The sequence below is a fragment of the Coturnix japonica genome, chromosome 13, assembly GCF_001577835.2.
Source record: "Coturnix japonica isolate 7356 chromosome 13, Coturnix japonica 2.1, whole genome shotgun sequence".
In the NCBI taxonomy this organism is placed as follows: domain Eukaryota; kingdom Metazoa; phylum Chordata; class Aves; order Galliformes; family Phasianidae; genus Coturnix; species Coturnix japonica.
The window spans coordinates 5,764,097-5,788,400 of NC_029528.1; the positions used below are offsets into that span (position 1 = coordinate 5,764,097).

At 42.7% G+C, this 24,304-nt stretch overlaps 2 protein-coding genes across 7 annotated transcripts; one reads left to right on the forward strand and one right to left on the reverse strand.

The window, feature by feature from the left end:
- Nucleotides 1-30: 30 nt before the first annotated feature.
- Nucleotides 31-10,447, reverse strand: FAM114A2 (family with sequence similarity 114 member A2). Of its 4 annotated transcripts, none has more exons than XM_015875779.1 (15): nt 10,227-10,338; nt 9,631-9,778; nt 9,289-9,491; nt 9,010-9,106; nt 8,460-8,555; nt 8,109-8,221; nt 7,096-7,230; nt 6,780-6,938; nt 6,087-6,210; nt 5,007-5,086; nt 4,205-4,333; nt 3,851-3,990; nt 2,995-3,067; nt 2,378-2,431; nt 31-1,638 (listed from the first exon to the last, which is right to left on the reverse strand). In XM_015875779.1, the coding sequence occupies exons 3-15, from the start codon at nt 9,487-9,489 to the stop codon at nt 1,537-1,539; spliced, it is 1,503 nt and encodes a 500-aa protein (XP_015731265.1). In that variant the 5' UTR covers nt 9,490-9,491; nt 9,631-9,778; nt 10,227-10,338; the 3' UTR covers nt 31-1,536. The 4 variants fall into 4 exon arrangements, with proteins under 4 accessions (XP_015731265.1, XP_015731267.1, XP_015731268.1 ...); XM_015875781.2 differs by having other exon boundaries at nt 10,222-10,297; XM_015875782.1 differs by having other exon boundaries at nt 35-1,638; nt 10,338-10,447.
- MFAP3 (microfibril associated protein 3) lies at nt 10,334-20,308 on the forward strand. 3 transcript variants are annotated; one of them, XM_015875784.2, is made up of 3 exons: nt 10,334-10,395; nt 14,436-14,896; nt 16,228-20,308. In XM_015875784.2, exons 2-3 carry the CDS (start codon nt 14,617-14,619, stop codon nt 16,971-16,973), a joined length of 1,026 nt encoding a protein of 341 aa, XP_015731270.1. In that variant the 5' UTR covers nt 10,334-10,395; nt 14,436-14,616; the 3' UTR covers nt 16,974-20,308. The 3 variants fall into 3 exon arrangements, with proteins under 3 accessions (XP_015731270.1, XP_015731269.1, XP_015731271.1); XM_015875783.1 differs by lacking the exon at nt 10,334-10,395 and adding an exon at nt 10,436-10,554 and having other exon boundaries at nt 16,228-20,307; XM_015875785.2 differs by lacking the exon at nt 10,334-10,395 and adding an exon at nt 13,161-13,931.
- The last annotated feature ends 3,996 nt before the right edge of the window (nt 20,309-24,304 follow it).

The window sequence follows — 24,304 nt, forward strand, 5'->3', positions numbered from 1 at the left end:
CAAAACAAAACCTTTTCTAAAACAGCTATCAATGTAAAGAAAAAGTATATAATTTATTGCAGCACAGATGGGTTTTTTTTTCCTCCAATCACACTCCTTTCAAGTCTAGCATTCTTTAAAAAGCAAAATAAAATGCTCAGAGATTTGATCAGCCTAGCCAGGACTAAGGCAAGGGCTTTTCCACGCTCATAAAATCAGAGTAGCATTAGCAGAGAGGTATATTAACACAAAGAACATCTCTCTGTTGCACAATAGAGCAGAGAAACACTAAGCCTTCAGTACTGCAGAAATCTGCAAGGCCTGCTAAAACCCAGAGGATTTTAAAAATAAGATCTGAGCATCACTCTTAGCAATGAGCAAATACAGAGGCAGGTGTGACACTCAGTCACCTCTGGTTTGTTATTCTAGACTTCTTTAAGTTCCATTTAAGCTGTGCATTTCTGCTCTTGTGATTCCAACGGAGGCTGCTCCCTTCCAATGCAAAAGCTCAAAAGATAGAAATTGTAAGAAGGAACAAAGCATGGAACTTTCATAGCACAAAGGAACAGATACGATACGTGGAGCAGCTTCTGAGACAAATTAGGACTCCTGCTAACAGAAACAAATTGCTTCCTCTTCCCCTGCTTTAATATATCTTCCAAGAAGGAGCATTACATTGTAGTATTTTTTTTACACATAAATTGGGAAAAAAAACAGTTTCCGAGTCAGAACAGTCTGTGGCTGACACATCAAATTGCATTAAAAAGGGCGCATCCTGCGGCTCAGTTCTCTCATTAGATTGCTCAAACAAGAATCAATCCCTTTTAGCCGGTTCTCATTTATTGCTATAAAGTAAAGTACCCACATTCCTAGGGCCAGATCAGCATTTTTCCAGTTTGTGCTGAGGCGAGCATTCTGCAAGAGAACGAATAACAGCACCCTAGTGAGTCCCAGTCCCACATCCCTGAGTCATTAGCAGACACCTTCAGGAAGATGGGGCTTCTCTTCTGCAACAATGGCTCAACAAGGAACCCTCTTCTGTTCTATTCCTTCCAGTCTTGAAAAATAATCAGGGGTGATAATCAAAAATCTTTGCCTTCTCTTGTATCTTCTATCCAGCGTCCACTTCAGCTCCAATGCTGAGCATTCAGAAGCCCAGTTATGTGTCTCTGACTTAAAAACCAACTATAACTTCAGCTAGCTCTTAAACTGCCAGCTGCTACTCTTTTCTCCAGCATTATCTCCACAGTCTAGAGGGCTTCTCCAAAGAGCTTGTTAACACATAACAGCAGAGAGACTTCAATTCACTCCAAGCCTATGGAAACAGGGAAGCAGTCTGCACTTGAAGTCTGTCACATCATCCACCAGCCTGGACTATGCTAATCACATCCCTCAATGAGCTGTAAGAGCTGTCATTGTCAGACTGCACTTCATCATTGCTCTTGCAGTAGCAGTGATCAGTTCATCTTTTTCCCTTTTAATATCAGCCATTACGTCATTCTCCAGCATGGAAAATAGGAAGAGAGAAGGTCAAGAAGTTCTTAATTAGATGGGTTTTTATTGCTGTGATAGTTCCATTCTAGCCTCAATAAGAGAGAGCTGCAGTACAGGCAGCAAGAGCTGGAAGGCATCTTGGATGTAAGAAGCGCTGTTTGAAGCCTATGAAAATGATTAAAAAAAGAAAAAAAGACATATGAATAATTATGCTACCAGTCAGCTTCACTAGCCTTATACTCATTTCAAACAGCATTGATTAATGTACGTAAGAAACAAAACCCTATTGCTTATTGGGTCTTTACAGCTTCTTTCTAGAAACCAATTTAATATAAGTTTTTGAGGGGCATTATGTTACTCAACAAAAAAGCAACTGGCCTAAAAGCTGCTATACAAGATAAAGTGTGATCCAAAGTAGGATAATGCTTTGTGTAAGAGATAAAAGGCATTTCTTCCTAAGAGAAACATAAGCACACTGTGTCAGGAAGGAAGAATACATCAACAAACATCCGTTTCCCATCCCACCTCTGAAGTTCAGAAGCACTGAAGGACAGTGCTGGGAAATGCTGGGACTCCTCCATGCTGATTTATGAGCTTGTCTAAGATTTGAATTCAAGCATTCCACAAAAGTGCTAGAAATCCAGATATCTGAACAAACTACTCTGCAGCTTCTGACCCATGATAACTGTCAGCTGGGACCACCCCAGCTAAGCTCACTCTTCACTCTTCATGTCCTGTGAAGATCTACAGGCATTTATTAAAATCTGTGAGTTATCAGACAGTTAAGGAGAATCTTAAGACTGCAGGTTACACAACTTTGCGTGCAAAAGGACAGTGAGGTGGAAAAAACAGTGTATCTATTTTCTGAGTATTAGCTTAAAGTTTTAACTTCAGCATAACTGACCTCCAAAAACACTCCAGTGATTAAGGGATTAAGCACATCTGCCTTCTCTTTGACCTGCAGAGACCAGACATATATTATCTCGATTGAAAATTTTATCATATTACTTCAAGCGAAATAAAGCTAAACCCTCTATAAGGTTACAGTCACCATTGCTCCCTTGACAATATGAAAGCTAAGGCACAAGGTGGAGACGATCTGCCCTGCAGCATGCAAATAAGAACAAGGTAATCCACACGCATTCAGTGCAGACCCTCTTCAAACAAACTGCAGGCAGTCAGAACGTTGAGAGGTAAGGATACCATCTTCAATAACATGAATGTTTTGTAATATCTACAGCAGGATCACAAACCTTATTTCCTTCCGTCTCATCAGTATTGCCAGCACCAACCCCCACTGCCAGTCTGTGCCAGGCTGAATAACTTTGGTGGCATTCAAAAGCTCAGCATACATTCAGCTGCCACAGTCTACAAAAAAGTCATCTAGGAGACCAGACTACAAAGCAAAAACCTGCATACATAAATGAGGAAGCACAACAAGTGCTTTATGGTGAGGATTCCAGTGCTGGGCTTTAATCAAGTAATACATCTCATCTCTAAGAACTATAATGCAATCCTTACCCCTGCAATCGTTAAGCACGTAGTAAACTCTTTGGAGAAAGATGACAGTTCCTTACACAGCACAATTGTCACTCTGTGGAAGAACAGTGGAAAGCTACGTAGTAAATACAGTCTACAAGGAACAATTCTCTTTTAGCATTCATGTAAAACACAAATACCTTTTTTCCCCACGTACATAAAGCTAAATTAAACCAAAACTGGTACACAGCATTTCAACAGTTTATGAAGACCCAAAAGTTCCCCAAAGAAATGGGAGAAAAGTGGAAAAATAAGTAATCAAAATCGAAGATGTGAGAGAGATTTCAGAGAATAGACGCATCTACTCAAAAAGGAACAGTACTAATTTGCCTTTATTACCGACAAGTACCATTTTCTGAAGTAGAAAGTACTGTGCAATCTTATAATGTTCATAGCCTAACCAACTAGATGCTGCTGCAAAGAAAAATCCCCCATGCATTACTTGTATGGTCAGGCTATTAATTAGTGCAGTAATTTTATAATATCACATACCTAACAAACCACGTGACTATCAAAGGCGTGACTACAAGTCACTTTTATACCGTTGTTTTTTTGTCACATTTTAAATTTCCATCTATTAACTAGCTGAAATTGTTGGGGAAAACATTCCTCTTGGCTGTAACAGTTTCTAAGCAGGGTTCCCTCTTTCTTATCAATAACTTGTCTTCAAACTAGATAAAGACAGTTGAATTACACCTATGGGTGGCATCCCTATCGTCCAGCAGCAAACACCCACACAGAATTCAAGAGCTCAGTATCCCTTGGAATTGCAAAGAAGCATTAAGCAATTTAATCATAGTTTATTACATGCCAGACATTTATGAAGAGATAAACTTACTGTGAAAGGGACTTGGCTCTGTCTGTGGCAGTCACCTCCTGTTTTTGACCATGCAGAAACAAAGCTGCAGTTTTGTGGAACGTTTCAATGGAGTATGCTGTCAGTTCAGCCAGACTTCTTATGGCAAACGCATGAATATCCTGTAAGAGTTAAAACAAACAAACTCCCACGTCATACGAGAACGAGCAGCCTTTGTTATTTAAAGCAAATAAATAATACAATGTACTATCTGCCTTTTCACATCCCCAAATCTGTGCAGAAATAGAAACCCGTAAGTTCCAATAATCACAACTGTAACTCAGTAGCCAGAAACACACTGTGGTCAGATACAGCCTTATTCCATTGGTCAGTTACCTCTACTGATTTTTTAACATCATGGTCACCACCTCCAGGTTCTACTTCCTGGTTTTCTTCGCTCTCTTTTTCTTCTTTAGGAAGACTGCTGTTGAACTGTGCTATCCAATCATGAGCAGATGTCCTCACCTGTATGAAGGTAATGACTAAAATGAAGCCCCACCACATACCACAAAACACAGAATGCTCAGTCTCCCTAAGGGAAGGAAACAGCTACATCAAACAACCACAGTAAACTATCCTAGCGCCTTCTTGACTCTGTAGAAGGTTAACTGCATGCATGTAGTAGAAGACAATCATTACTCTAACACCAGGTGCTGGGATTTACCAGCAGGGCCATGATTAACATAGGAGCTTCAAAAGCATGTCTGCAGAATGCTGCTGCCACTTGGTGGAACTGAAAGGTAGTGAAACAATGGCAAGGAGGGCCTATCTTCTTCATACCAGCTTCTGAACATAGTAAAACCAACTGATTTGTGTCAAGAGCAGGGCTGCAAATCACAATAGTAGGTTGGTTTCATTGCAGTGGCTGATAGCTTACTGCTAAATTTTCTTTACCACCAGATACTACTGCCCAATGATTGGGCAAAGACCTGCTGATGCCCATTGATTCTGAGCCACAAATACTACAGAACATGATTTTCCCCATAAAATAAAAAGAAAAGGCCCATTTCTTTTAATTCCAATTGCCAAAGGGTCTAAAACACAGCTTGTCTTCATGGCTTTTCACAAGCAAAGCAGGACTGAGAAGCAGGTCTTACAAGAAATCTCTCCAGCTTTTAGAGAAAGAGAAACAACTCACCATGATCAGCTTATTTGGCTTTGTGGAGATACGCAGTTCTGAAAACAGCTCTGTTATTTCCTTGGTGAACTCCTCATCTCCTAAAGGAAAGAGAAGGCTAAAGAATCCCCAGAAAGGACAGATACAGGAAACAAGCAGGACTTTAATGCACAACTAGTTCTGCACAAGTCTGTCAGCTGTTTCCTACATTTCTTCTTGAATCATCAACTCAGACAAGGATGCATCACATCTGGTCTTTTAAATATAATTTATAATGTAAGTTATGAAAAGGTGGGACGCCCGTGCCAGAAGATTAGCTTTTGCTCTCTCAGTCCTGGTTCTTTAGCTAAGGTAATTCAATTTTTACAAGCAGGCAATCTATAACACATCAAATAAACACAGCATTTTACAATGCACTAAGTTGTGCTTTACCTTGGAGAGTCTGAAATATTGCTTAAAGCCTACAGTTCTCCAGTTATATACAGCAGGGCAGATGTTAACAGTGGGAGAGAGGCTGTGAGATCCATCACAGAAATATAAGAGATACATTAAATGCTAAATGTTAGCAAGTGCAGGTGTGAGCCCTCCCTGATGAACCATTCAGGTAAAAGAAATGCAAGAAATTTACATTTATACCTGCATAATCTTCAAGAATCAGATGGCTTCTCTGTATGGAGACACCTGTAAGTCTCTTGGTCCCCTGGTTAAATCTCACTTAAAAAGTAAGAACATTTGCTCTCCCCTAGGTTAGATAACCTATTCAAAGTCTTTCCTTCATGAACAGAGAAACCCAGTGTCTCCTTGCATTATGAATATTGGCTCAAGGTCAGTTTTAAGAACAGACCAGAAGTCAAGTTAATCTAATCCTGCTCTGTCAGAAATTGAATGATTTCTGCTACAGAATTAATACACAGAAGCCTTACAATGACAAAGGGCATTGCTACCAGTCATGCTCCTTGCCACAGGTGGCTTTAGAATTAAGCATCTAGAGAAAAAATAACTGTGGCACCACATCCATTGCCAGCGCTCTCATGACTAGTTGGTTCTGCATCGAGAATTTCAATTAGAACCAGCTTCTCCTTCCAGAACCCAGGTTTTTACCTTTCTTTTCTTCCTCTTCTTCTTCAACGAATTCAGCTAAAGAAAATGCTTCATTGAGTTGCTCCATTTCCTCTTTCACTGCGTCCAACTCTTCTCCAGAGAGGGCATTTAGACCCAATTTCACCTAGTTAGGGGCAGAACAGCCAAATGAAGAGTTATTAAGTCCAGAAAGAAAAAGAAACAAGATGGAAGACGAAGTACTCATTTACATTGCATGTAAATACATTACAGACCACTACTAATGAGAAAGTAGTGTTTTCCTACATGAAGGTTGAAAAGGAAAGACAAGTTAAGTAACAGTAGATTCATAAGGAATTGTTAAAATGATTCCTTTATAAAAATCTGAATGACTTCTGAATGCATTTGCTGCCCTGTTTCAGGGCAAGGAGAAGGGCTGTGCCTCCAGCACTAATCTCCTCCAGTAAACAAGCACCCACTTGGTAAGGGGTTGCAGAAATGCAAGAACTGAGGTTGGTTAGCCAAAGAGAATGACTCTAGGAGCTGAGGACAGGACAAAATGCATCCCAAAAAAACCAGATTATAATGCAGGAGTCAAAGTGAAGTTGTACAATCAATCATTTTCTAACAAGTTTTGAGCACTTGATTTTGCATGTATGTACATACATCTCAGATCTTTTTTTTTCCTGCTCAGCTGAACTCAAAAATAGAAGGAAAATTGCTCATGGCCATTACCTTTGATTCACACTCTCTAGAAAGCATCTCTAAGGCCTCCAGATGTGAAAGACCCTGAAACTCATCAAACAGTAACCCATAATGGGCTTTCTTCTCTGTAGTCATGGTAACCTCAGTAGCTGTCTGCTGCTCTTCTTTCTCCTTTGCCTCTCGTAAGACCTGCAAAAGAAATGCAGAGGACTCAGGTCAATACCAGAAGATACAGAATTGGGTAAGAGAAAGCTTTAGGTTCAACAGTAAGAAACGGCTGCTTAATGACAGGATCGCAAAAGAAAAAACAATGAGAAACCAACAAGCTGATATGGAACAGCTGTACCTGAGATAACGTAGAGGTTCTGTTCATTAGGCCCTTTGTTTTTTTGAATCCAGGGTCTCCCTCAGCTATCACATCCATTGTCTTTTTCCCAATGAATTCCAAGGCATCCAGACCTCCAGTAATAACAGTTTTTCCCTACGAAACACATTTGGATATTGTCAGTGCATAAAAGTCACACAAGACCATAGAGCTGAAGAAATGAGACTGAGGCCATGTTATGCTAGACAAGCCAAATCGATCCTTGTCATCCCAGAATTCAACCCTATTCATCAAAAATAGAGTAAGGACAAGAAAAGTGCCATGATACACCATCAGTCAACAGTTTAATACAACACTCAAACAGCTCCATGAATCTGACACGAAATATTATTATTCTGTGAAGGAGCTGGTTCTCAGCACACTGAAATATTTAGTTTCTGACACTCCAATCAGAAAATGCTACACATGCGGGCTTCAATTGCTAAACTCTTGGAAAGCTTGCTTCTGCTTTTAAGGCTTAAACATCTGCAGCTATTTCATATTCATGGGAGAATTGACAAGACAGCAGATCACAAAGGCACTGTTTCTACAGGTACGGGACTCTTTGAAGTCTATTTCTCACGGTCACAGGAGCAAGCTGATTTCCAAGCAATTTGGGCTGGTTTCATGAGTTTCTGAAGAGGAGAATGAGTTCAATTCTCAACAGTTCTCTGAAAATATTCCAGGAATGAGTCTGACTCCATTTGACTGAATGCCCTAAAGGAAGGGAGCATAGATAACAGTACAGAGGTGACATGCATGGGAATGCATGCATTACACGGTTCACCACTGGGCATCCATTTTATATATCAACACTTTAAACACAACTAACAAAACTAAAGACAACCTGCACACCAGTGGCATGAGACACCAATTGAAGGTTGACATATTCCCTTACTAATTATCTCACAAAAGCCAAAATTAAAAGTTTCCTGATATGATGCTTTGGGCAACAGTCTCAAATGTATATTCTCCTGCTTTCCCAACTCACTCACTGTGCTCTGAACAGCAGTAGAGATGGTTGATAGAACTCCAAAAGCTCCAGCAATAGGAAACGAACCGCCATCACCAGCTGCATCTGTGCTGTTAGCACTGGGATTCTCACCTCCTGCATTAGAAGGTAGAAAATTAGCCTCCTCACTCCCACAGAAAGATCTTTCCAGCTTCTGAGTGCACAAAAATAACACACACGATGTGTCAGCAAGAAGCAGGGTTAGAATTGGGATTGTTGGTTTTAGCACTTCGGTATCTACACCAGTATGAGAGACAGAAGTAACATGCTATCATCTGGGGACTGATTATATTGACATTTGTTTCAGTGTTGTTCTTACGCAATCAAAACTGACCTCTTGTAGCATCTCTGGTCTCTGAAGATATTTCACTAGGGCTGGGGATCCCAAGGGTTGTTTCTGCTTTTTCTATGACATTTGAAATACCTTGACCTAGAGAAGACAGCAGCAGTACTTCATCCACGTGGTATATTTTATTCCTCATCAGAACAGAAACAGCATCAGATATGTACATCATTTTTCTACTATTTCTGGCTTATTCCTGTCCAAAACAGTTTAATTCACACTAAAACATACCACTATTCAGTCTGTTTACTTTCCAGTGTAATTAATTATGATTTCATTCAGGTTTTAAATCAAGCTGCAAAGTTTTAAAACATTAAATTATTCAAACACCTCAAAAACTTGGTAGTTCTGGTTGAGTTCATCTCCTTAATCTCACTGTACTTTTTGGTATGTGCTTTCTCACTACTTGAATAGTTGTCTTGGCATTTTCCACTACTTGCTTCTACCACAGAAACCTCATTCTCAAGAAAAAAAGAGCTCACGAGCCCCTGAAATGTGAGGTATGGTTAAAATATTTATCAAATACCAGAATGAGACTTACCAACAGTAGCTACAGTAGCAGATGCAGTTGACAGAAGGGATTTCCCCCAGCTTCCCCAGTATCCCCATCCTGACTGAGATGCAGGAGGTTCTGAAACCTTAAATGAAGAAAAACAGAAAAGAGCAATTCAGGTAACAAGAAGAACAGACTCAGACTCTGCTGGGTAACTCATAGTGCTGCTTCTTTTGGAATGAACAGCAAGGTGAAGTCTCAGAAATCTTCCACATACAAGGCATGAAACTCCAAATCACGTTATTCAGACTGAGCACAGACACACACCTTGGAAGTTTCAGTTGTGGGCTTTTCTGGGCCAACAGACTGACTTGGGGCTTTGGGTTCAGGTCTTTTCCGAGTCATAGGCACAGGCTGTTTCTCTTCATTGCTCTCAGCGCTGCCAAGTTCTTCCACCTTCTGCTCATTCTCATCTTCACACGAGGAGGTTTCCTCTTTCAGATTTACACCGTTGTCTTCTTCAGACATGACTACAGCACCCACAGAAAGCAAAGCAGATAAAATAACCTCTCGCTTTCATGCTGTGACATTAGTTCAAAAGCAGCACACCTGTGCTTTCAATAATTAAGCGCAACTCTATCAGAAATCCCACCTTGTTGCCACACGTACCTGCACAAACAGATTATGTTTTTAAGGGAGCCTGTACATCGAGTTCAGTCTGACCAGGAGAAATGTCACACCTGGAAGTTTAAAGTCCCACAGGAGCAAGCAGCCCTATCTCAGCAACACACCCTGACTGCAAGAAACGCTGCCAGCTCTGAAAAGCAAACAAAACACACAGCAGGCGATTAAATACATTAAATACAAACAAATAAACACCCCACCAACATAATGTAATTGCATGGGACCAGAAGGGGTTGGATACCAATGGGGGGACAGCTGTTAGGAAGCGGGCAGGGAGGGAGACAAGCAGCTGGTTTGCTTTTATACATATAAATATATATACTTATATATACTTATATATACTTAGGGCTGAGTTATTTCGGGGTGCTCAAACAGAACACGGGAGGACTCAGTCTCTGTACCCAGCAGGGGTGGATGTCCCCACGGGATCCCTGTGCTCCCCCAAACCCAGCGGCCTCCCCGCTGCCCATAGAGCCCCCCCAGCCCCAAAGGGGCACCCCAAAGTCCCTCAGCAGCACTCCCAGCCCCATAGGGCGCTGTTAAAGCTGCACTAAGGCGGCCCATAGAACCCCCCACCTCACCAGCCGGGCCGAGCCAGGCCGCCAGCTTCGCGCACCCCCAACCGGGCGGACTGACCATAGAGAGGAGTTGCAGAGAGGCACCAGCTGGATGATAGCGGAAGTGCGACGCACCCGGAAGAGCGAGAGGGGGAAGCACATCCGGGTTTAATGGCTGGTTGTGGTGTGTGAGGTGAGGGCTCGGATCGGCTCCGTTCGGGTCCATTCGGGTCGGGCCGAACCTCTCCCAGCGCCGCGGTGACGTCAGGTTTCCCTTAGAGACCTCAGAACACAACGGGGAGGCAGCTGCTGCCGGGACGGATCGGGACCAGCGCCTCAGCTCGGCGTAGAGGTGCGGTGAGGAGTGCGGCCTGTAGCGTGACGTCACCCCCGCATGACGTCATCACCACATGACGTCATCAACGTCTGACGTCATTCACATCTGACGTCATCTCCGCGTGGTCTTATGGTCTGACTTCATTCATGGGCCTCACACCCCCAGGTTTCCTTTGCCTTTGCCCGTTGTTTTTCCTTGGAGCTGATGGCTTTGCTCCGTCACACCTCATTGAGCTGCAGGTGTCTCTGTGCTTTGCAGTGGACTCAGACCAGACGGTCTTTAAAGGCCTCTCTCAACTCAAACCATTCTATGATCCTGCTTTGCCCCACTCACACACAGTTCACACCTTCAGCTCTGTGTCAGATGCTTCTCCAGGTCTGAAGTTCAGTCCAGGCCACATAAGACATCCACACAGAATCACAGAATTGTAGGGGTTGGAAGTGACCTCTAGAGATCATCGAGTCCAACCCCCTTGCCAAAGCAGGCTCCCTACACCATGTCACACAGGTCTGCACTTCAGCCCAGGCTGCAGTCAGAGCAGAGCCTTCCCACACAAGTTATCAGTAGGTGCCATTCGGTGCACGTTGTCACCAGTTAACTTGCTTGGAAACCGCCATAAAGCCAAAATACATTCCCACAGTGTTTGCCAGGGGTGGTGGGAGGATGGAGCAGACTGTGAGGTGTATCTCAGTGTGTTGCTTTGCGTTTCTCCGTGTGTGAGATGATGTTACGATCGCTGAGCTCAAAGCGGTATCACTTGCAACCTCTCGGGCCCCAACCTTGCAGTGCTTTATTAATGTGTGTAATGTTAAGTACTCTCAGTGTTTCCACTGACCTCAGTGGGGCTACTTAGAGTGCTTTAAGTTAAACGCAAACATTTATTCAGGATCAGTGCCAAACATGACTCATATAAGCGTACGCATCATGGATTTTTATCCTCTTGCTGCTATTTGTTGTTACAACTTCCAATCTCCTAAAGGTTCAATATGTTGAGCTCAGCTCCAGGTTTCATTGTAAAGTAGCCAGTTTCTATTGTGTGCATTTCATCTTGCTTAGGTTTAATGCTGTCTTGAAGCATTGTAACGTTGGCACTGCTCAAGCTTTATCCTTTTTGGATCCTTTATCAGCTCCAGCAGCTGTTTTGCATGAGTGTGATGGCTGAAGAATACGGATTTCGCAAATCATTTTCTTTTTTTTCCCAGCATTCAGCAATGAGAGATCGTTGTCTGCTTAACAATAATGGCTTTTCCAAAAGTGAAATGTGACAAACAATTTAGAATAAATCAGACCTCGAGGAGTTTAATAGTAAAATTCAATGACCCATCACCAATGTTTTATACATTATGCAAGCTCAGTGCAGACATAGCAGAGAGCATATGCAATTACTGAAGATAATTATCTTATTCTTATGAGGGAAAATGTTGCTCAGTATTTCTTCTGTTAAATAATTGACTGAGGTTTCTAATGTCATTTTGGAAGGAACGTCGCAGACACTTGGAAATCTAATAATTTAAATTTAATAATTTAAAATGGCAAAAATAACACAGGCTGAGTACAGGAGGTGCCGGAATTGTTCTCTAATAAATCTAAAACATTATTAGTTGGGAGATTATAGTATTGGAAGCTGTACCATGTTTGATTCAATAATGAGGGACAGGGTTTGAGTTCACTTCATCACTATCATCACCCAGAGCTGCAGCAAGTCTTGCTAAGTCAGGTCAGATGTCAGCCATCCATAGAGCACTCACAGTCCACTGCCTGCACATAAGGAACCCGTACAATGTTACCCAAATAAGGCAGTCTGTTGTGGGCAGCCTTCTGAGGGTTCTGAAACTCTTTGAAAACACAGAGATCTGAAAAAAAGAGAAAAGTTAAAACCCCTCCTTCAAACAAAAGGGTGGTGCTGGGTCAGCAGCAGTCTTAGTGATGTGTTTTCAGACCTGTGGCTGGGATGCCATTCTTTGGATGCAACAATAAAGTCAGTAACGCTTCTTCCAAAGTCTTATCTGGTGGCAAATGTGCATGAAAGAAATCTTGGTATTCTTTTTCTTAACTGTTTAGCTGTGGGAAAGAATCTTCTTCAGCACAGTGGTGCAATGGATCTCAGTGCTGGTCTCATATTAAATGAACAGGCAAGAGGAGCGGCAGAGAAAGGAAAGGAGAAAAGGAGGGCAGGTGAAGGGATTGCTGTTTACGGAGGAACAAGTAGAGGGCCTGGTTTCTCGTTTCCCTCACAGGATTCAGTGGGTGAGTTGGTCAGTCAAGCTTGAAGGAGAGTTGGACGCAGCTGTCTCCTTTGCCTCCTCTGTGAAAATGATTTGGCAATAGCTGCAACAGAAATGGGTCAGATACACATTTCTCATCAGATGTCAGGTCCAGAGTCTGGTTTGACCTTCAACAAGTTATCTTTAACTGAAAGGATTCCAAGTCTGGCAAATTCCTATTCAGCAGATTTTCCCATTCCTGAATATGCTTAATTTGTCTCTGCTGGAAACACAATTAGTACAAATCAGCCATACATATTTATAGCAAATGATTTTTCGTAAGTGATGTGAATTCTGTCTGCCTTAGGCAGAGTCAGCTAGTGATTCTGGAAGGACAAGAACTGTCTGCATTATTTATTAAGAAAACGTATTCCTTTGTATTGTGATATTTATGAAATTCAACTCTGCTTGCGTTTGTTATTGCTAGAAGAGAAGATGATGAATTTGAAGTCACACAGTCAGTGGGGTGAAGTCAGATGTTTTCTAAGACAGCATTTTAGCCTGTGGCTTCTGTACTTTGTGAATAGTTTCCTACAGCACTGGAGCGGTCTGGATGGAATTGTAACCTCAGGGAATGTGTATTGGATTAGAATTTCTTCTTGAATCAGGCTTCCAGGAAAACTGATCACAGATTTGTATTAATGGTGCAATCCCATTTGGTCACAGGTTGGTTCTGTTCTGGCTTTTAGAAAAGAAAATCCTTGTGTGCAGAGAACCTCAAGTTAAATTCTCCATCCTGATGTCTTCAGGTATCTTGTGCACACATAAATCTGTAGCAAGAGTTCAGTCCCTAGAGAAAATAATGTTTCCAACAGCTGTGAAATACGGGGCAGGATTTGGTGTGGCAAAGATAATAAGCAAGGTGTGACTGCTGAGATGTAGCAGCATAAAGCAAAAGATTTTCAGTGGGAGTTTACTGTGCAACAATGACAGCAAGAGCCAGAATGTAGAGACAGCAAAAGAGGTTGCCAAAAAAAGGGAAGTGTGTTTAGACATCAGCATCCTGTTATTCAGAATGGGACTTCCTCCCTTTGTAGGTAACTGCCACAATAATTTTCCCTGCGCAAGAAACGAGGAGCGTATTATCTGGTATTTAGACACCTAACATTGATTTTACCTTAAAATCAAGTAAGTAGATGTACAAGTGCTAAAAATCAGATGTGTGAGTGCTTTTATTCCTCGATGCTAAAAGAAAAACCAGCATTGAAAAAACAGGGCGTGAAGGGACTTTGATGTCAGTGCGGAGGAAGGGAGAAATTATTTCCTCTTTCTTGGTTTTCTCTATTAAGAAAGCACTTTTTGCTGTTAACAAATGCTGAATCCACTTTCTGACCCTGAAGGTAGAGTTTGAGTAGTCTGTACAGTTTGTTCTTTTTTTAAAGCCAGATTTCTCTTAATGACTGTCGTTCCTGATATTATTTATTGGGATGGGAGGATGAACATGTAGAGGTCTGAAGGTTGTGCTAATGCCTTCTTATCCTCATTTCATTACTGTGTTCTGAGCAAAGCTCTGATTTGGAATCTCTTGGCTGACCGTTTATATTGTGCTACTGGAAATTTGTTGCTGGGGATGAAATTTGAATACACCATAAATGTGCTGCCATTCATAAACTTCACTGTGTTCTTTTTCAGTTGGATTTCCAGTTTCCGCTCGCAATTTTTATGGTCTTGAAAGCGCGTGTGGATCCAAGACGTTTTCTGCCACTGAACAAATTAAGAACCTCCTCTCTATCTCAGATCTATACAGACAGTTTAATATCTTATGACCTCATTTCTCCAAATTAAATGAAAAAGCATTTTTCTCTAACTTTCCATGAAGCTCAGCTATTGCCTGTTAATTTTGACTGTTAGTGCTGATCTCTCGATTGGATTTACACTGGAAAATGTAGCTTCTAATGGGACGCTTGCTTCTGAGTCTTTCAATACATCACTTCATCCAGTGCCTCAAGCTTTAGCAAGTTCCCCAGCACACCATGACATCATAGCCAAAGAGGGGACCAGTATTTTAATTGAATGTAAAGTGAACATCAGCCAATATGAATATATTCTTTGGTATAACTCCAAAGGACGCCTGCTTCAACAGAAAGATGAAGGTGAGCTTTTTTGCTGTTTTATACCCTTGGGCATTCTGCTTTTATACAGTACATGAAAGCCTCTGGGACTTCATAGTTTCCACTTCCTATCCTCCCATTTTTACAGTTGGGAAATAGGAGAGAACAAGACAAAAGTCTGGCATGTGGTGGATCAGGCTTTATACCCTGGTATATCCTGGTACAGTGCCCTTCTGCCATTTCATTCAAGAAACATCACAACACGCAGTACAGAAGATCTGAGTGCACATCCTACCAGATTGTAGCTGATATTATTATCGCTCTGGTTCATATTATATCTTTTCAAACGCATGAATTAAATACAACTCTCCAAAATTATGACCTTTTCAAGCCACCAAGCCTTGCTTTAATTTTTTTACAGGATTTTATAAAGCATGAGGTAACTGATTACATTTATTTTCTGGTTTACGCACCAGTGAGATTGTGGAAACCAACACAGCTTGTAAATGGCAAGGCTGAAATGCATGCTATGTAACCCTTTCATACAGAGAGAGGAATAGTTTCCTACTGACTCTTGTAGTTCTGTCCCTCCAATTTTTGGTGTTTAAAAAAACAAAGTCTATTAGAGATCCCTGTGGTATCCTCTATTAGTATTAATGAAGGTCGTTGAGCTAATTGATAGGATCTTCTCAGAGGCCATCGTACTGCTTTAAGTGTTCAGTAACCTCTTTGTAGTTATGGTGCCATCTGGAAATTAGTTCAGAGTAGGCTAATTAGAAGAGTGAGTTATGAAAACAGTTTTTCCCCCAAGTTATAAACCCGTAGGAAATACTGCATAAAGCTTCTTTTATTGATTTCTTTTTACATAAGTTTTGTGTATCAGCACTGCATGCTCAGCAGAAAGCTGCGTCTGAAGAAAATTCTGGGTCCTTTTGCCAGCTGAGCCATTTACAGACTGCCATCTTTTTCATGGGCCACCTGACTTTTGACTCAGAACATATGGAATATTAGATTCAATAGAGGACAGTCTTTCCACATAGTGAGTTACAGTGGGCGAGAAGTTCTGTTTAAGAATTAGGTTCTCTGTCAGATAGAACCAGTGATGCAAAAGCACTCCAGAAAATACAGATGAAAGAAAACAGAAGAACCGGAGTAGCAAGTGCACAGAGTGATTTATCATTAAGCAGTAGGATGGCTAACTGAGTTAGGGCTTTCTGTGTCACAAGCATAAAAAGGCAAATTTAATTCTTGTCCTACTGTGTTATGCTAGAAACAGAGTGCTTACTGTAATGCTTGTGGAACAAGCTGAATGCCTCTAGTTCACCTTCTTGTTTGTGTTTCATTTGCTCACTTTATTTCTTCTGAACCTCCAGGTGGACGGTGGAGGATTGCTGATAATTTCCTTAACATCACAAAGGTCAACTTTGCTGACCGGGGACGATACACGTGTGCAGCTATTAGTGGTAACAACACAGTGTATTCCACCGTCACCCTGAGAGTCACCTTCACCTCAGGAGACATGAGTATTTACTACATGATTGTGTGCCTCGTTGCCTTTGCTATCACCCTCATTTTAAACATAACTCGTCTGTGCATGATGAGCAGTCACCTGCGCAAAACAGAGAAGGCTATCAATGAGTTCTTCAGGACGGAAGGGGCTGAGAAACTTCAGAAGGCTTTTGAGATAGCCAAGCGTATCCCCATCATTACGTCTGCCAAAACGCTAGAGCTGGCCAAAGTCACTCAGTTTAAGACCATGGAGTTTGCTCGGTACATTGAAGAGCTTGCCAGAAGCATTCCCCTTCCACCACTGATCCTTAATTGCAGGGCATTCATGGAAGAGATCTTTGAGGCCGTGCGAGTTGATGATCCTGATGAAGTCGGTGAGGCAGAAAAACAAACCCAAGCCTGTGGTGCTCCAGCTGCAATATACCCCATCAACCCGGAGATCAAGCGCAGTGATTCACCAGCTGGGGATTCTGACGATGGGTCTGTGAACGAGCAAGGCCAAGAAATAGCTGTTCAGGTGTCCATCCACCCACAGGCAGAAGCGCAAAGCATTGACACCGTTTCTCACGACAGCTGCCAGTTTGCTCCTTCTGAGGAAGGCACCTGCTGAACCCAGCCACGTCTGTCGTACAGGAGCACGGGTGACTCTGGGATAATGTGAGGAAGGGATGTGCAAACAAGCTGCTGCATCCCCTGTGCACAAGAGTTGTTTTTTTTCCAGATTGCAAGGTGCCAGAACTACTACTGATGTCTGTATTTCCTGTCAGTGTTTCTCTGTGTTGATCTAACAGTTTCAAGTCCGTAAGAGAAGGCTGTTTGAATTATTGTTCAGTGGATTTTCTTTTTGAAGCAGCTTGTTTTACTTCAAGTATTTACAGAACAGGAATTCTTTATCATCAGCTCGTTGCTACCCTCTGATGCTTCTGATCTGTATTAGAAGTAGCCAAGCTGAGCAAAACAAGTTGCAATAAGATCTTTTCCTTTGTGAGCCTCCTCCTTCACAAAGTGGAAGCAGAATTCCTTAAAGCCAATGTTGTTATCCCAATGAATTGAGTTGTGTGCTTCTTTTGAATTGCCTCACGCTGCGTGTAGCCCATCAGAACCACGGTGAGCTTGAATGAATCTGTTTTGTGTAGTGTGCTTCTGTGTTGCTATCAAAATGTACTGTACTTAGAAAAATAATTGCACCGAGATCTACTGCTGAATTAAACAAAGTGCTGTAGCAGCTTTGAGAACAACCAGGGAATCTCTGCTTTCTGTGCATCAGCAGAAAACTGGTGTGTACTCGAGTATGTGGAAAGCAAATTGCTACAAACCTTGTCACTTAAACTTGGTGCTGATTGCCAACGCGCCTTACCCTGCTTCTGTCTGTATTACAGAGTGGAGCAGTAGGCGGTACCACTGGCACTGTCTTTCTTTTGACTGCTGATTTTACTCGCTATAGAGAACCCAAAGTTTCATGTTGCATTTGACATTGTTGTGAGAAAAGAATGACAGTAATTGTTTAGTGGCATAACTTAAATGGAAATGTGTCTATAGTTAAAGGTATCTCAGGCAGTTGTTTCTGAACTCTGTACAAATAGAGGGGAAAAAGCAATCCCACTGACTTTACTTGGGCTGGTGCTTTCAGAAAGTGGTGGGAGAGAGGGCTTAGCAGAGGGGCTGGCTGATCTGCTTGCCAGCTCTTGTTCAGAGCAGAGTGGTTGGAGAGCGTTGCCTTCTCCCAGCTGCTGAAGAGGAAAGGCAGCTGACATCCATACCTACACATGTATGTGCTACACCGAGGGTTTCCCACACTGATCTTCCTTAGCTGTGGAGCTGCAGCCTCATGGAAGCCACAGGCAGACAAGAATTGAGTATCTTCTTTCACACATTGGTGCTGATTTTTTTTTTTTCTCCCTAGCATTTATAAGTTGTATCACTTAAATAGCATTATATATCCTATAGAGATTTAGTAGATGTAAGGGTTGTAAAAACTCCACAAATTAATTTTTTACAACTACTGGAACCATTCTGCCATATAATTTAAACAACTTGGCAACAGGAGCACCATTTAATTTCCCACAACTCTTTTTTCTTTTCCTTATTATTACAAAAATGTCAGTTGAACAAGTGATTCTGGAAGGCTGTTCAGGATTCTTAAGAGGATCTGAGCCTACATTTACATGAGTAAGCAGGCACAGTGGTAATAACAGGGTGGAGCCTTCTGTTGTAGTGCATCCTCCTGACAAAGGGTCTGAGCAAATTACATTTATCGCATCATATCAAATGATGGGAAAGTGAAGCATCTATTACTATTTTCAAATACCTCCTGGGGAAAGTTCTGCTGGCAGCCACCTGTAAATGCAGCCTACTTGGCTTTGGTATATTGGGTAAGAGCTGCGTTTTGGAGGAAGAATAAACATTGCTACCCTATGTTGCAGTACTGCTCTGACCAACTTGGTACCGTTGCCAAGACTGTAGCAAACATCTGCTTTGGGGGAAGAAAACTTGCTATAGACACAATAGATGTTGCCCTCTGCAGTAGCTTCTTGTTAGTTTCCATGGCTTGATGGCACTTTATGTCCAGGTGAAAAATTTGTGTAGTTTTGTGTAACCTGTCTTCAAAAAAAAAAAGGGTTTTGGTGATCAGTGTTAAACACTCCTGCGGATACAGGCCTGGTTCTAGAAACCCTGCCAAGATGCTGCTGGCTTCACTTCTGTCCTACAGTGAGCTCTGCACATTTATTGCCTGAGCACAGATCTGGGGGTCTGTACCACTTTGGATGACCTGTCTGGAAGCTGATGGCCGCAGGAGGGGATAATCTCTTTTAATCTGTTGAGCCACAGGCCCTTGGCATTGTACCTGCTTCTGAATGTCTTCACAGTACAGCTCTCCTTGCTTCTGTGAAGCTGTCGCATTCCTTGTGGCAGTAGCATCTTTGACATTTCCCCCTTCCCCTCTATACAATGTAGAGATGCAGCTATGAAATCGGAGCTCCGTTTAATTGCTTCCCTGGAAGCAGTTATGCAGTTGTGATTGACAGATGTCTCATCAGAAGCAGCAGCTTGCAGGCAGCAGGATGATCCTAGAGGTGCATCGGATGGGCATCAGGAGAGGAGTTGCTGGATTAACTCAATCTGCTCTTTGATTGTTATTCTTTATTTCCATAGCTCCAAGTTCTCACTGAGCGCCATTTCCTTGTGCTTTTAAATGGCATCCCCATTTCTGGTGGGGAGGAAGGAATCCTGCATCCAGGTCCTCAGAAATGCAATTGCCGTGTCAGTTGTTGGATGGTAAAGCCAGGTATTTCCCTGAATTATTACAGCATTTTGTTGCCCAAATTAATTCCATCCCTGGGAAGGGAGCTGTATTGCAAGGATTTCAGTAAATCAGTGGCAGTTATTAAATGTAGGAACTGATCCTACCTCCGCTGAATTCAATTAGAGTAGATTAGGAGCCTCAGCGTATCTTACAAACAATATTACAGGGGTTTTTGTGCATCTGAAAGCAAGGAGGATGGTGGTGTTATGCAGTCAATGTGGTTTCCAGGGAAGGAAACCTGACACTGATTTCAAACAACTTGTGAACTCTTCTTACATTGAGTAGCTGTAGTAGCTGTGCACGTAGGTCTGTTTGATGTGACTAACTGAAAATTAACAGTGAAAGATTGTAGAAGTGACAGCGTTTCTAACTTTTCATAGGTCAGGGAGACTCTACAGTGGTTTCCTTGGCTTAAACTGAATCCTTTGACAATCTCAAGGCTATTTTATCTCTTCTTTATAACTCCTTTTTATTTAAAGTAACATAAGATCTACTCATTAACACGAGAGTTCCTGAAAATAACTTTGTAGTAGTTATTTGTACGACATGGATTGTAATGTCACTGTTTGATGTAACCGCGTAGGATTTCATACTTTCATAAAATGAATTGGTAGATTTGCAAAATAAATGAAAAACAAAAGTTTTGTTCTCTTTGGCTTTATGTTTTTGTCAGTGAGGGGAGGTGAACAGCAGGTGATGGGAGGTTGAATGCTGGTAGCTACTCTGATACTCCGTCATCTGATAGACTGTTCTGCTCTGATGTCTTTGGGATTGACGTTATCTGTGTCCCAGAGTCCAGCCAGTGTGGTTGCCAGCTGCACATACAAAGGCTTACAGACCCTTCAGCAAGGCCCGTGCATCCCTCAGTTTCACTTCTTCAGGGTAAAAAGGTGATTGTGAAGAGCTTGTCTTAGAAATGGCAACTTGGTGCAAATGTGGAGTATTGAAAGCTTTCAAGTGACCAAATCTGCTGTTGTTCTCCTCCTCATTTCGGTGACCAGGCTTGGGTTCCTATTGCATTGCAACAATTCAGAGCATTCAGCTGTGCCAGAGGATGGTCCCAAGGCCTTAAGTGAGGAGCTTTCTACCACCAGTCACATCAGGAAACCCCATTTCCCATGTGAGTGCCTGACATTGTGTGAGGATGAATGTCTTCTGTATGGGCTGCTCCTGTAGCTCTGGGTGCCAGCCTGCAGTGCAGAGTGAAAGTGCCCCTGATACAGTTCAAAAACTGCAATCGAATCTCCTCATCCAAAGCACAGCTTTCTGAGACACCTTCCATAGTAAAAGCCTTTGGAGCTGTTGGAGGGTGGGAGCAGACTTTGCCCACTCGATTTTTAAAGAGTAGTCTCTGGTTGCCTCTCTCTGCTCAAGGAAGATAATAGAATTAAAGCTGAATCTTGGAGATTTTCCTACGAGAATCATTTGCTTAAAGTACGAATTATTGGACCTATACTCCTCAGGCTGGGTCAGTGTTGAGTCAGCATCTGCTTTCTATCTCTGTTATGAGATACGCACGAATGAGAACGGTTCATTTTCTTAAGCTCCCATAACCTGACTCCTCATGATCCTACCCACGTTCAGGAAGTTCATCTGCCTGAATTTAAAGCATTTCTCCATTTGGATAACAACAGATAATTGAAAAAGGAGCTGCATTAAGGACGATTGTACGTTAATGTTCGCTGTGGCCCCTGAAAAAGATCATTTCCCTTCCATTGCAGCACTCCTGTAAGTCTATTCTCCTGGAGGAGGCACAGCGGGAGCAGCACCGCGTGGTTCAACTCAGGCAAAGTGATGGCTTTGTTGCTTCCTCTCCACCAGGTCATTTCACACCAGCTGGGTATCTCTTCTGTTCTCTATTTAGATGGTATAGCGGCTCATTCAGATGTCTCCAAACACTGCCAGCTTTTCCGCATGCAGAATTGCAGCATCGCTCCAAAACCAAGAAAAAAAATAATAAAAGAATGGTTTTGGTAGACATTTAAATGTGGGAAAAAACATCCTGCAAAGGCAGAAAGTGCAGCTTTCTCACTGGTAGGACAGCTCCTATTCCTCGGTCACGCTTGGCGGCCGGTGATCATAATAATATCAGGCAATTAGGGCTTTCATTTTCATTAGGCTAATTAATTGTTTGCACAGCGCCCTGAATATGGAATCATTTTCCTTTGGAAGGAATAAAAGGATTAGAATGGCTGCATCCCAAGATGCTCAGAATGTATTTTATTTATTTTATGGGGGAAAAATTCTCTCGTGCCCCAAATGCAAACCATACACTCAAGCACTAATGCCTGCACTGGGACATTCACATCAGCGGAGACGCGCACAGATGATACATATGTCCATCCATCTGCCTCCACGCTCCATATGGCATCTGGGCTTCCTGCTGCATGCCGATGAGCCCGCGCAGAGGCTGGAGTTATCTGTGTGCTGCCAGGTTTGTGTGTTGGCTGTGTCGGGAGCCGGGGAGCGATGAGCAATGCCCTGGGATATGGGCTGTCCCAGCGTAGTGATGGGCACCGCGTTGGAATCTTGCTGGGAGGCCGTGACACTGTGCTTGTAACCATACCAGAGACCCTCGAGAGGTTTATGCTCTGAGTAAATCAAAGGCAAATGAAACCCAGGCGAGGATTTCATGAAGAAAGGTACCCAGTGGATGCAGTATTGCAGAGGCAATTGCTAGCTCTGTTTTTCAGTGTTTGTCCTATTCAGTGCCTCTCTGTGCTACCTATTATTAAACATATATTTCATATTAAATTGTTTCAAGTCTAACACAAGCTTGCAGAAAGGCATTTCAGTGGGAAATGAGGGGACATATCCAGCCTTCGGCTTAGGGGAGAGGCTCCCATCCGATCTGTGCTGGGTCATGCAAGCGTCCCTGGTGTCAGTGCTGGCAGGCAAAGTCCCTGCCCTGGTCCTGTCAGACCCATAAATGCAGTATTTTGGGTGCAGCATTGCATCGTATGTGTGTGTGGTGCAGCGTGGGGAGCAATGCCCACAACGGACATGAACATGCAAAGGACATGACCACACATTACCATCATTTCAAGAGCTTTTCTGCATCTTTCTTACTTTCCCTCACAGGTGCCTTCTCTTAAGCTTTCTTCATGGTAAATATCCTGAGGTTCTTGCGTTGTCAATTGGAAAACCCCACATTTTCATATTGTTTTCCTCCAACTGAAGTCTCCCAAGTGCTGACTGAGGAGGAGGACAGCGGCCCTGAACAGACATGAAGGAGTTTGGACAACTGCCCTACATTAGAGGACGGGTTTGCTTTGGAAACCCTACATGCATCACACTTTGTTACCGAGAGTTGATTTCAACAGCAAATCTCTTGCAACAGGGTGTCACTTCTCTTCCATACATTACTTGAAATGCTTTATTAATTTGATGACCTCGTGGGCTCTGAGAAAAAGCCATTTATCAGTGTTTTAAGGAAAGAGAGCTCCTCGGAGCTAAAGGGACTGTTTTGTTGCTCAGATTTATTGGTTGGCTGACTTAATTCCCCATTCAAACACGATGATTTTTAGCTGCCGGGCAGTGGCCCTTTCAATGCAGCAGCTAATTAACTGCTAGAACTCTTCGTAGCGAGGCTGTTCTTGTGTTGTGTTGTGGGTTTTCTTTTTTTAATCCAGAGAAATAAAGCAAACACGCTCCTTGAGACACAGGTTGCATGGATACCGTATCAGCGCAGACACACAGCCCTGTTGACGACTTTGTCTGACAAAGGCAGTAAGGCTGGCACCGTCCGTTGGTGGCATGACAATATACAGAGGTAAGATGAGAAAACAGCATCTGACAACAAAAGGAAGGAGAGGGGGCAGAGCCACGAAGAGACGGGATTAGGGGGAGCAGCCAGGGCTGTTCATTGTGAGCAGTGAGCTCTGCACTCCATAATGTTTCTGGGAGCAGTTTATGACCCCAGATCTATTTCATGGGGATGGTTGAAGGAGGGACAAGCAGCTCTAGAAGCTCGGGTGTGGGTGTTTCAGTGCTGGTTGTACTCCATGCAGTGTTTGTAGCAATGCTGCCCCGCTCCTTGCTCCAAGCCTGTAGGTGTGAATGAAATATAAACCACAGCTGCAAGCCAAAAGCAGGGAATCCCTCACTGGCTCCATTGAGCTCCCCCATCTGTCTTCATTCCTGACAGCTTGATTGCCTTTATCATCATCTTTAAATGCAGAGCCGCAAATACCATCAATGGTCATAAGGAACGGTGGTTCTTCCTGATATACTTCAACCAGCATCCTCTGCAAGTGGAGCCAAGTGTTTTTCCCCTGAGATTTTGGACTGTAGAGCAGAGAGGAGCATCCCTGGGTGTGTTTTCGGGGAAATCTGGCTCTGAAACAAGTGGAAGGTGCAGAGAACTGAATACAGGAGAAGAAAGCTCTGCATCCTGGGGCTGCTGATGGAGCTCACCTGGCCTTGGGCAACCAGGGGGGGCTCCAAAAGAGTGATGAAGTTACCTGGATCTTGTTTTCTAGGACAACAGTGAGGATAGTTCTAGTGGAATTAAGTTTGGCATGGAGGACATTGAATAAGAGGAAATGAAATCTGTGGGTCAACATTGTCCAAAATAGCACCTTGGGATATGTGATAACTTATCAGCTGCTTCATATCTCAGCTCTGAGCCACAGCTC

Coding starts and splice junctions, on each gene's coding strand:
- FAM114A2 (XM_015875779.1), bottom strand. CDS start 9,489: ATGTCTGAAGAAGACAACGGTGTAAATCTGAAAGAGGAAACCTCCTCG. Junction 7,231..8,108: donor CTACTGCTGTTCAGAGCACA/GTGAGTGAGTTG, acceptor TGTGTTTCGTAG/GGAAAAACTGTTATTACTGG. Junction 3,068..3,850: donor AGAGCCAAGTCCCTTTCACA/GTAAGTTTATCT, acceptor GTTCTTCCACAG/AGTGACAATTGTGCTGTGTA.
- MFAP3 (XM_015875784.2), top strand. CDS start 14,617: ATGAAGCTCAGCTATTGCCTGTTAATTTTGACTGTTAGTGCTGATCTC. Junction 14,897..16,227: donor GCTTCAACAGAAAGATGAAG/GTGAGCTTTTTT, acceptor CTGAACCTCCAG/GTGGACGGTGGAGGATTGCT.